We start from the raw sequence: 13125 nt of genomic DNA, 5'->3' as shown, positions 1-13125 counted from the left end.
CTCTTTTTTCCTCTTTATTTAAGAAACACCCCTCTTTGTCGCTCTTTTTGCCCTTTTTCTCGTTTTTTAAGTTTATTTATGAATTCATTCATATTTGCTATTTAGTTTTTCCTCAGAATTGTCTTTTTTCCTCTGTGTTCAAGAAACAGCCACCTTTTTCTCCTTTTCCCCCTTCTTGTGCTTATTTCTCTTTTTTTTATTTTTTTTTTATTAATTTGTTAAACAATTTTGGAAAAACGGGAAATGACCGGGAATTTTATGAGACCGGGGAAAACCGGGAAATGACAGTGAATTTATTTTTTGACTGGGAACTTTGCAACATTTTTAGAATAAAAATTTTGTCCAACTTTGATTTCAACCGTTTTTTAAATAATTCATTAAATTGTGATTTTGATCAATTATTATATTATTTAGTTTAGAATGCTTAATTCGAAAATCTTTGACTTTAAAAATTTTCCAATTTAGATTTTTAATTTTTAAGCAATATATTTTAATTTAAAGAATTTTAAATTGTAGTTTTAAAGGCTTAAAAAATTAGAAGTTTTTAAAATCGAAGATTTTTTAAATAAAAAACAGGGTGGCTGCCGGACAGGGAATTTGCGCAACTTTAGAAGAAAATCTGCCCAAGTTCGTTTTTAACAGTTTTTTAAATAATTAAAGTGCAGTTTTGTAGATTTAAACAATTAAAAATTAAAAACATATAAATTTTAAATTTTTTTGATAAAAACAGTTTAATTTTATCAACTGTAAATGTAAATAAATACATTTTTTTAAATGGAGCTTTACTTTGAATATAAAATTCAGAATAATAATTGATTTTATAAAACGATTCTAGATCCGTTCAAAATTTGAGAATTTCCAGATTGTAACTGCTTGAATCCGAAAGTCTTGATAAGAATTGAAATTAATACCATATATTATTTCTTCCGATAATTTTATTTTTAATTTAAAATTTTCATGATTTATCAATAATATATTTTTAATTAAGAGTTTCAGGTCTTCCTTTATATTATTTTTCATATTAAATTTAATAAATTAATTTATTAATATATAATATTCCTATTATTTTTTTTAGCAATTGAAAAGTGTGAACGTGCATTTTAATATTTTCAACTTAAAAAGAAATCCATAATAATATAGTCAAAATTAAAGGTTTTTATTAAATTTATAATATTGTGAGTCTAAATTATTTAATTTCCATCTTATTTAATTCGAAATTTTTTAATGTAGAAAAAGAATAAGTATTTAATATGTAGCAATATTTCACTGTTGATTTAAGACGATTAAATTTAAACCAAATATTGAAAAGAAATCAATTTGAAACTGATTTTTTTACATAGAAAGCTTTGAATCTTTAGATTTTCGAAGAACTTTTTAATTTTTAGCGTTACAATTTTAATTGTTCTATTTAAAAAGTGTTTAATTTATAAGTGAAATTTTTACGCATAAATAGCAATTGAACACTTATTATTTCTAGAAAAAATTGACTAATTTCAAGAGATATTTAAAGGTTTTTTAAAGATTCAAAATTAATTAAATACTTGAAATTATTTCAAGTGATTTAAACTAGTTTGTTAACATTTTTTCCAGAAATTTTAAATATATTTTTAAATTATTCGAAATTTTACAATTTTCCTACGAATCTCAATAAAATTTTTAATTCTTTTAAAATCTTTCACAATTTTTAAAAAAAATTCTAAATTTTGGTTTGAAATCTGCAAAAATCTACATTTTATTTTTAATTCGGTTGTATGTATTTAAAATTATTTCTAGTTCTAAATTTAATTAGAATCTTTTTAAAACTTCTAAACATCTCTTAAAATTAATACAATATATTTACAAATAATAAGTGTTCTATTGCTATTTATAAATTCAAATTAAAATTTTTTTAATTTCAGGATTTTCTCAAAATTATAGAAAAAATTTAATTTATTTTGAAATACATTTAAAAGTTCCGAAAAAAATTTTTAAATTATTTTGAATTTGGAACAATTTAAAACCACTTCTAGATTTTGAAATGCAATTATTAAACTTTGAAAGCATGCCTAGACTATTTAAAATAAAAATAATTTAACTTTTTTTTTAAGAACTGTTGTAAGAAAATTATTTTTCAATTTTTAATGCGTCTAGCTCAACATTATTTTAAATAATCAATTTTTGAAATTTTTTAAAGTTCATTGCTGTATTCTTTAATTTAGAATATTCAAAATGTAAACTTGGATTTATATTTTTGGAACTTAATCTGAATCTTTGAACTATATAATTGATAAATGTTCTAAATTTTGCAGTTTATTTGCATTTCATTTAACATTGTTTAATTGAAAAGTGTTAGTACCTTTTATTTATTACGTGTAAATTTTTGAGCATTTGAATACACAATTTTTGAATTGAAAACTTTTAAACTTCAATTTTGAAAGTTTACAATTCAAGGGTTTCACTTTGAAGGTTTTAATTTGTTGTTTATTTTTTTCTATGGAAAAATGTTTGGAATATAGTTTGATTTTTAAAATTTTATTGGGCGCGAAAAATGTTTGCAAACCGGGAAATGACTGGGAATTTTTTTCTTGGATTAAAACGGCTTTCTTGTATGAATTCATTTTTTTTTTGTATTATTTATTTATATATTTTTTTCAGAATTCTTATTTTTCCTCTTCATTCAAGATACATTCCCTTTTTCTCCTTTTATCCCTTTTTGCCCTTTTTCTTCTTTTTTTCACATAATAAAATCCAACTATTTTTGCTTGATCGTTAATTCTTTTTTATTAAAAAGTCTACTATTAAATTTTTGGTGCAGAATTTTTTTTTTTAATTCTTCTGTTTTGTGGAAAAAATCATCTATTGTGTCAAAAATTCATGTTTTTTCTTTGAAAACTCAACTGTTCTGTTGAACTTTTCCTTTTTTTTTAATGAAAAAATTGTCCTTTTCGATTTAAAATTTATCTAAAGATTGAAAATCAACTTTTCTCTTGAAATTCATATTTTCTTGTGGAAAAGTCGCCGTTTTAGCTTGAAAATTCAAAATTTTGATTGAATTTTTTCATTCTTGACTGAAATATCTTTCTTGGTTTAAAATATAATTCCTTTTTGGTTGAAAATTTAATTCTTTTGTAGTTTGAAAGTCCAAATGTTTGGTTAAAAATTCAATTTTTTGTTAAAAAGCCGTTTCTTTTGCTTGAAAATTCATGTCTTTTTGTAGAAAATTCATCTTTGGTTGAAAATTTAACTATTTTGTTGAAAATGCGATTTTTTTGTTGTTCAAAATTCATCTCTTTTGTTCAAATATTTTATCAGAAATTCATTTATTTATTTGGTTAAAGATTCATCTGTTTAGTTAAAAAGTTAAATTTCGGTTGAAAATTCTTTTTTTTTGTGGTTGTAAACTAATTTTGGTAACTGCAAATTTAATTATTCCATTTTTGTTTGAAAATGTACATTTTTTAGTTGATAATTAAAATATTTCAATAAAGATTCATGTATATTTTTTCGTCGAAAATTGAACTGTTTTATTAAAAATTCTTTTTTTTTTGGACGGAAAATTCGTATAATTCCATTCAAAATATATCTTTTGGAAGAAAAGTAATGTTTTTTGGTTGAAATTAAACTTTTTTTAATTGAAAAGTATACTGTAATATTTTTCTTTTAGAATTTATCTTTTTTTCTTATTAAAAATTCTACAATTTTGTTGAAAATTTGACTATTTTGTCAAAAAGTCATATTTTCGTCGAAAATTCAACTGTTCTGTCGCTTGCTCATCTTTTTGAGCTTGAAAATTTCTGAGCTTGAAAATTCAAATTTTGGTTGGATTTTTTTCTTTCTTGACTGAAAAATCTTTCTTAGTTGCAAATTCATCTTTTCGGTTTGAATATACATATATTTTTGTTAAAAATACAAGTTTTGAACTGAAAATTAATCCATTTTGCTTGAGAATTCCACTAATTGGTTTCAAATTCATCTTTTCGGTTGAAGATTCATCATTTTAGTTGAAACTTTGTGTTTTTTTTTGTTATAATTTTTTTTTTTTATTAAAAATTTAAGTATTTTGTGGAAAATTGAAATGATTGTTTGAAAATGAATTCATTTTCAAATTAAGCATAGTTAACATTGCCTAATTCTCTGGTTGAATATTCATCTGTTTAGCTGAAAATTTAACTTTTCTGTTAAAGAATTTTTGTTTTAAATTAATTTTTGCAACTTAGACTTTAATTATTTTTATTTAAAAATGAACGTTTTTTAGTTAAAAAGTCATGTATGTTCTTAACAGTAATTTTTTAGTTAAAAATTGGTCTCTTTTGTTAAATTTTTTTGTTAAAAATGCAACAATTTGGTACAATTTTTTTCTTTATTGACTGAAAAATCTTTCTATTTTTCATATCATTTACATGTAGAATTGTTAATTTTTATTCCTCGAAAATTTCTTCACAATTCGTCAAGTTTTTATGAAAATTAGTTTGATTAGGAATAATGCAAGTACAATTAATTTTAATCATTTTTAATTCAACTGTTTTTTAAGTAATATTTAATAATCGTGACCAATAGAATTCTGAAAACACTTTTAAAAAATAAAAGAAGCTTTTGTAAATTAAAATAGAATGCAAATTTTGATTTTAGCCGAAAGCAGATGAAGAAATCCAAGTATGCAAATAAAAACATTTAGGTAAACAATTATGACCTCAATTATTTTTTTATTCTTTAAGCTTGTATTTCTCTCCTAAAATTTGCTGTAATAATCAATGGGCAGTTTTTGGTAAATTTGATAAATCAAGGTAAATATTAATTTATTTGATCTAATAAAGTTTTTTTTTTTAAAGGAATTTTTACAATAAAAATTGGTATTTTAAAATAAAAAAGATTATAATTTAAACAATATTTGCAATGTTTCTAACAGCTCCAGGTTATATGACTATCATAATATAATAATAAATAATACTATATAATAAATAATAATTTAAATTATTCTTTAACATTTGAATTTAACTACGAGATGCTTGGAAAAAATACCAAGAATCCAATGATAAAATTTGGCCAACATACTTAAATTTCATCATTCAAATAAAAAAAAATGAAATAAAATAGAAATAGAAAATGAGGAAAGAATAAGAAGACAACCTCCAAATACCCTTTTTTATTTTTTTTTTCTCGTTCTTTTTGTATTTTTTTCAATCACATATTTGATCATTTGATTTTTTTTTTAATTACAGAGAGTTTTATAGTTCAAAATCGTGTAAATCGTAGCAATTTCTAAGAACTTTATTTTATCTTGGTTTATTATTTATTAATTATTTTGTTTCAAATAATAAAATTCACGAGTCTGAACAATTAAAAATTGTGTTAGCAATTTTATGTCGGAAATGAAAATTTTAATCAAAAACATTGTTAGATTTAAGAGATTAATCATTTTTGTACAATTTTAGGTTATGTTGTTGCTTTAGATCGAAAATTGGTGCGTTTAAACCAAAATCATTTTAATTTAAAAAAGATCTGGAATCTTTTACCAGTTTCGGATTATTTTAGAGTTTTTCGCCTAAAATTGGTATTTGTAATTTAAAAAATTATATTTAAAATATTTCAAAGATTCACAACTTTTCAACAGTTTTAGGTTATGTTGATGTTTCACACTAGAAATTGGTATTTTGAGTAAAAAATCATTACATTTCAAAGATTAAATTTTTTTCTAAAATTGTAGGCTCTTTTCACCAGTAATATCGATATAGATTTCAAAGAAGATTTACTATTTTTCATCAATTTAGGGTTATACTAATGTTTTTACCGTCAATGGGTTAATTATTATCAATTAATTATTAATTTAAATTAGGTTTAAAACAAGATTTACATAAGCTTTCAAAGAATATTTACGATATTTCAACTGAAAAGAATTAAAATAACAATTTTGAACAACTTTAGGTTATGTTATATTTTTTTGTCTTCAGAAATTGTATAATAATAATAATAATTTTATAGTTCAATTTAAAAATTGCGCGAGAAAAGAAAGTAATAATCGTGCGCGTAGCGCTCGTGTTTGTTTTCTAGTTGAATAAAATTTTTGTTGCTCACAAAAGTGCTGAATTAATGAATTTTTCTTTATTGCCTGATATTTTTATTAGGAAAAATATTTTCCATTTTTCAAAGAAACATGTCCGTACTTTCCATAGAATTGAACTGGTGATCAACTGTGATCCCTGTAGTAATCATTGACGTTATAAGCACTCCTGCCCATTCTTGGCCGGCCAGGTTACCGAAATAACTTCCATTCCACCCAGACCGCGTCTCCTTACCTCCCATTTTACCGCGCCCTGCATCTTCTTTTCTACGTTCTCTCCAAATGTTCCGTGTTTATTAAAGTAGAGTATTGGGAGGGGAGGAAAAACCCAGAATTCAAAAGGTGGGGAACATACTCAACCGTCGATCTTCCGAAAGCTCAGAACCAGTTTGCAAGCTCGTCCCCAGCGGTCGGCATCTTCCGGTCGGGTCTTGAAAAAACTTATTATTACATCCTCATTCCTGACCAGATCGTCACGCTCCAATTTCCCGCAGTCCCATCAAAACATCTCCCGAGAGAGACTATCCAACTTGCAAAGTAGGTCCTCCAGTCGGTCCTTCGAGCCGGTTCTTACACCTTCAGTATTGAATCTGTTCAATTTCTAATCGTCCCATCGGGATTTACAGATCCACGGCAGTAGCCACCAACGACAAACGGTGACAGACTCGCCATACGCGAAGCCAAACAAAGCCACCAAGAGTTCGTCAAGTCCCCTTCCTCCCGAGGGAACCACGAGGATTCACATTTCCGAGACAAGAACAACACATCACTATCAGCCAGAGTACGAAGAGAGTCAGTTTGTGACCAGCCAGGCGACTCACATCAAACAGAACCAGCTTGATTCTATGCTAGGAAACCTACAGGCTGATATGAGCCGCCAAGGAGTCAACACCACCCAGAAGGGATGCTGCAACGCGTGCGAGAAGCCCATCGTCGGCCAGGTCAAATATCCTAAATCTAAAAGAAGATAGAAGAAAATTTCCGGAGATTTAATCTTCTTCTTCTTCTTCCTCTTCTTTAGGTGATCACAGCCTTGGGCAAGACATGGCATCCGGAACACTTTACCTGCACACACTGCAACCAGGAATTGGGAACGAGGAACTTCTTCGAGAGGGAAGGCCATCCTTACTGCGAGCCTGACTATCACAATCTCTTCTCTCCCAGATGCAACTACTGTAACGGACCAATCCTCGACGTAAGTTTACCTTGAAGCCTCTTCTCTGCAATTGATGTCCCAAAGACCTGTTTCAATGAGACGTATATTTGAGACATCAATTGGCGGGACACGGACTTTTGAAGAACCTTTTCTAATACCAATTCTTTCACAGAAATGCGTGACGGCTCTCGAAAAGACCTGGCACACGGAGCACTTTTTCTGCGCCCAGTGTGGGAAACAATTTGGGGAGGAGGGCTTCCATGAGAGAGATGGAAAGCCCTATTGCCGAGACGACTACTTTGATATGTTTGCACCAAAATGTGGAGGATGCAACCGTGCCATCATGGAGAACTACATCTCGGCTCTGAATAGCCAGTGGCATCCGGACTGCTTTGTCTGCAGGGTAGGTCTCAATTCTCACAAGTTTATTCCTCTTCCATTTTCAGATTTGGTCCTTCGAGCCGGTTTTCTCTTGCCTCCGAACCCGAATTTCAATCTTATTGTCTTGCAGGATTGCAAGAAAGCAGTCTCGGGAAAGTCGTTCTACGCCATGGAGGGAAAGCCAGTTTGTCCAAAATGCGTTGGGGTTGATGATGAGGAGGAAGAGGAGGAGGAGGAGGCATAACTGCAGATTTTCGAACAGCCGGGAGTTTAATCTTATGATCTTCGATCGCAATTTATCTACCCCCTGCCCTCGGCTCCGACAATGAGGAGCCTTCCCAATTGTTTTTTTTTTTTTTTTTTTTTTTTTTTTCATGAGTCACAGGTGCACCAGGAAGCTGATTTTTTTTCAGCAAATATCATAGTTTTTAAGAAAAGGGATGATAGGTTTAATGATATTTAAAAAGGCTGTAACAAAACACAGAAAAAAAAAAAACGAAGCGCACTCCTGCCTCGGAAATTATATGTTAAATTTGGAATTCGTTTCAATACTCCTGAGTCTCATGTCTCTTGCGAGCATGATGACCGGTCGATGGTATTTAAGATTTTATTATTAATATATATTTTGTGGTATCTTGTACGATTTGAAAATAAATATGTAAAATAAAGAGAGAAGACGAGGAAGAAAAAAGAAAAACACATTTCTAAAGAAATTATGAAAAAGTCGGGGTAAAAATGCGCTCTGAATCGTCGCCACGGTTTTGAAGCTGCTGCCTTGACGATGCTCTAGAGTCTAGAGAGAGAGAGAGAGCCAGGTCAAGGTTAAGATGGTGTGGCGATAGATGCTAGGGACTGGACGTGGTGGTGATTCAGAGCGATGCGATAGTTTTGTGCCGTGTGCAGGAGTGACGCGATCGACGAGGCGGTCGAACGATTTCGTAACGAGGCGTGATCTCTCTCTTTTTCTCTGTTTTTGTGCCAGTCAAAAGCCGTTTGATTTATGCAGGAGACGATTTTACGTCCATATAAGGAAGAGTTTAAAAGAGCAAGTCATAATCAGGCTTTGGACTCACTAAAACTGATTGACACTTTTTTTTTTTTAAAGATGACACTAAAGATTATATTTTGTCATAATTGTCGGCTAATGCCACTATTTCTTTACCAATTATTTAGTTGAAAATTTATGTAATTTGTTGAAAACTCGTCTGCTTGGTGAAAAATTGATCTTCTTGGTTCAAAACTTACATATTTTTTGAAAATTCATTTTTTTTTTTAGTAAAAAATTAACTCTATATAAAAATAATTAATTAATTCAAGCATTTTGTAAAAAATTCGCTTTTGCTGGTTGAATGCAACTTTTTTATTTTAAATTGAAGATGAAGATTCATCATTTTAGTGAAAAATTCCTATTTAAAAAAAATTAAAAATCAAGTTTTTTAAACTAAAAATTGAACTATTTTGTGAGAAATTTAAATCATTGGTTAAAAATTCATTTTTTTAATTGAAAATTTAACTACTAAATTTTTGTTTAAAAATGGACTTTTTTTAGTTTAAAAATTGAAATATTTAGTTTAAAAAATGTTTTAAACCAAAATAAATCTATTGTTCAAAGTATTTGGTTGAAAATGTATGTAATTAACTAAAAATTCATCTTTTCTGAAATATTGTCTTCACCTTTTTTTATTAAAAATGAAAATGTCTGGTAAAAAATGAATCGATTTCGGATTCAAATTAATTTGTTTGTTAAAAGTTCAATTGTTTTGTAGAAAATTCGTATTTTCGGCTTAAGAATTTCGCAATTTGGTAGGAAATTTAATTATTTGGTTGAAAATTCGTCTTTTATAATATAAAATAATTGTTGTTTATTAGCAATGCAACAGTTTGGTTAAAATGAATATATTTTAGTTGAGGATACGGGTTTCAGTTGAAAATAAATTCTTTAAACTGAAAATTTAACTTTTTTCTTGATAAATCAATAGATTGGTTCCCAATAAACTTTTGTGTTGAAAATTCCTCCTTTGAGCTTGAAAATTTTGATTTAAAATTGATCTTTCTTAGTTTAAAAATTCAAATTTTTGTTTAAACTCCTATAAATGAAAAAAATATAAATCAAAACTTAATAAAATAAAATTTTGACTAACATCACATCCACGGTCACAATTATTTAGTTCAAAATTTATGTAATTTGTTGAAAACTCGTCTGCTTGGTGAAAAATTGATCTTCTTGGTTCAAAACTTACATATTTTTTGAAAATTCATTTTTTTTTTGGTAAAAAATTAACTCTATATAAAAATAATTCATTAATTCAAGCATTTTGTAAAAAATTCGCTTTTGCTGGTTGAATGCAACTTTTTTATTTTAAATTGAAGATGAAGATTCATCATTTTAGTGAAAAATTCCTATTTAAAAAAAATTAAAAATCAAGTTTTTTAAACTAAAAATTGAACTATTTTGTGGGAAATTTAAATCATTGGTTAAAAATTCAATTGTTTTGTAGAAAATTAATTTTTTAAATTGAAAATTAATTCTCTTGAATGAAAATTTAACTACTCAATTTTTGTTTAAAAATGGACTTTTTTTAGTTTAAAAATTGAAATATTTAGTTTAAAAAATGTTTTAAACCAAAATAAATCTATTGTTCAAAGTATTTGGTTGAAAATGTATGTAATTAACTAAAAATTCATCTTTTCTGAAATATTGTCTTCACCTTTTTTTATTAAAAATGAAAATGTCTGGTAAAAAATGAATCGATTTCGGATTCAAATTAATTTGTTTGTTAAAAGTTCAATTGTTTTGTAGAAAATTCGTTTTTTTCGGCTTAAGATTTTCGCAATTTGGTAGGAAATTAAATTATTTGGTTCAAAATTCGACTTTTATAATATAAAATAATTGTTGTTTATTAGCAATGCAAAATTTTGGTTAAAATGAATATATTTTAGTTGAGGATACGGGTTTCAGTTGAAAATAAATTCTTTAAACTGAAAATTAAATTTTTTTCTTGTTAAATCAATAGATTGTTTCACAATGAACTTTTGTGTTGAAAATTCCTCCTTTGAGCTTGAAAATTTTGATTTGGCTATAAATTTATGTATTTTGTTAAAAATTAGTTTTTGTTTATTAAACCTGTTAAACCCAATTGTTATTTTATTTTTAATTACCATATTTTTTGTGGAAATATCAACTGTTACATTTTTTAAAGAAAATTCACCTATTTATGTTGAAAATTTCACTACTTGGTTGAAAGGTAAACTCATTTTTTAGAATTATTTTTTTTGTTGCTAAAATTAATTTTTTTAATTATAAATTTAAGTATTTCGTTGAAAATTCATATTCTCGGGTTGAAAATTTTACTGCTTTGTAGAAATTTGTTTATTTTTTTGGCTTGAAAATTCAACTATTTGGTACCAAATTAAACTGTATTGTTGAAAATTCATTTTTTAATTGAAAATTAATTCCTTTAAATGAAAATTTAACTACTCAATTTTTGTTTCAAAATTGACTTTTTTTTAGTTTAAAAATTCAACTATTTAGTTTAAAAAATGTTTTAAACCAAAATAAATATAAAAATAAATCCATTGTTCAAAGTATTTAGTTAAAAATGTATGTAATTCATTAAAAATTCATCTTTTCTGATATATTGTCTTCACCTTTTTTTGTTAAAAATGAAAATGTCTGGTAAAAAATTAATCGATTTTGGATTCAAATTAATTTGTTTGTTAAAAGTTCAACTCTGTTGTAGAAAATTCGTATTTTCGGCTTAAGAATTTCGCAATTTGGTAGGAAATTAAATTATTTGGTTCAAAATTCGTCTTTTATAATATAAAATAATTGTTGTTTATAAGCTACGCAAAAATAAAATAAACTTTAAAATAAACTTTTGTGTTGAAAATTCGTCCTTTGAGCTTCAAAATTTTGATTCAAAATTGATCTTTCTTAGTTTAAAAATTCAGATTTTTGTTTAAACTCCTATAAATGAAAAAAATATAAATCAAAACTTAATAAAATAAAATTTTGACTAACATCACATCCACGGTCACAATTATTTAGTTGAAAATTTATGTAATTTGTTGAAAACTCGTCTGCTTGGTGAAAAATTGATCTTCTTGGTTCAAAACTTACATATTATTTGAAAATTCATCTGTTTTTGTAAAAAATTAACTCTATATAAAAATAATTAATTAATTCAAGCATTTTGTAAAAAATTCGCTTTTGCTGGTTGAATGCAACTTTTTTATTTTAAATTTAAGATGAAGATTCATCATTTTAGTGAAAAATTCCTATTTAAAAAAAATTAAAAATCAAGTTTTTTAAACTAAAAATTGAACTATTTTGTGAGAAATTTAAATCATTGGTTAAAAATTCAATTGTTTTGTTGAAAATTCATTTTTTAAATTGAAAATTCATTCTTTTAGATGAAAATTTAACTACTCAATTTTTGTTTCAAAATTGACTTTTTTTTAGTTTAAAAAATGTTTTAAACCAAAATAAATCTATTGTTCAAAGTATTTGGTTGAAAATGTATGTAATTAACTAAAAATTCATCTTTTCTGAAATATTGTCTTCACCTTTTTTTATTAAAAATGAAAATGTCTGGTAAAAAATTCATCGATTTCGGATTCAAATTAATTTGTTTGTTAAAAGTTCAACTCTGTTGTAGAAAATTCGTATTTTCGGCTTAAGAATTTCGCAATTTGGTAGGAAATTTAATTATTTGGTTGAAAATTCGTCTTTTGTAACATAAAATAATTGTTGTTTAATAGCAATGCAATCCTTTGAGCTTCAAAATTTTGATTCAAAATTGATCTTTCTTAGTTTAAAAATTCAAATTTTTTTTAAACTCCTATAAATGAAAAAATGTATACCAAAACTTACTTTAAAAAAAGTTTGACTAACATCACATCCACAGTCACAATTATTTAGTTGAAAATTGGTAAAAAATTGATCTTCTTGGTTCAAAACTTACATATTTTTTGAAAATTCATTTTTTTGGTAAAAAATTAACTCTATATAAAAATAATTAATTAATTCAAGCATTTTGTAAAAAATTCGCTTTTGCTGGTTGAATGCAACTTTTTTTTATTTTAAATTGAAGATGAAGATTCATCATTTTAGTTAAATATTCCTATTTTTTAAATTAAAAATCAAGTTTTTTAATTTGAAAATTGAACTAATTTGTGGGAAATTTAAATCATTGGTTAAAAATTCAACTGTTTTGTTGTAAAGTAAACATCAAGTTAAGTTAGAACCGAAATAGATTCATTTTTAATCAGACGATTTTATATATAACAAAAAAGTTAATATTTCTACAAAAAGAGATAAATTCTTAAAACAAAAAGATGAATTTTCAACAAAGAATATTAATTTTCTACCCTGAATGATAATTTCTCAACAAAAATAGATATATTTTCTAATCAATCGATACATTTTCAACCAATAATTTTTTACGAAATAGCTGAATTCTTTAACAAATTGTGGAAATTTTAAAATGAATTTTCTACAAAATAGTTGAATTTTTAACCAATGATTTAAATTTCCCACAAAATAGTTCAA

General features: G+C 26.0%; 1 protein-coding gene across 7 annotated transcripts in view; it reads left to right on the top strand.

Moving 5' to 3' along the window:
• Positions 1–13125, top strand: part of LOC117181521 (paxillin) — a 99880-nt gene that overhangs the window by 78827 nt on the left and 7928 nt on the right. For 5 of the 7 annotated variants that reach the window (XM_033374288.1, XM_033374293.1, XM_033374292.1 and 2 more), the window contains 3 exons: positions 6664–6978; positions 7059–7232; positions 7366–7596. In XM_033374288.1, the coding sequence (XP_033230179.1) occupies positions 6664–6978; positions 7059–7232; positions 7366–7596 (720 nt within the window). Of the gene's footprint in view, positions 1–6663; positions 6979–7058; positions 7233–7365; positions 7597–7704; positions 8071–13125 lie in introns of those variants that run through there. The other 2 variants (XM_033374294.1, XM_033374291.1) reach the window with 2 other exon arrangements.

Source organism: Belonocnema kinseyi, chromosome 10 (assembly GCF_010883055.1).
Source record: "Belonocnema kinseyi isolate 2016_QV_RU_SX_M_011 chromosome 10, B_treatae_v1, whole genome shotgun sequence".
In the NCBI taxonomy this organism is placed as follows: Eukaryota; Metazoa; Arthropoda; class Insecta; order Hymenoptera; family Cynipidae; genus Belonocnema; species Belonocnema kinseyi.
Note: the sequence above shows the minus strand (reverse complement) of the source record. Positions and strands in the feature narration are given on the sequence as shown.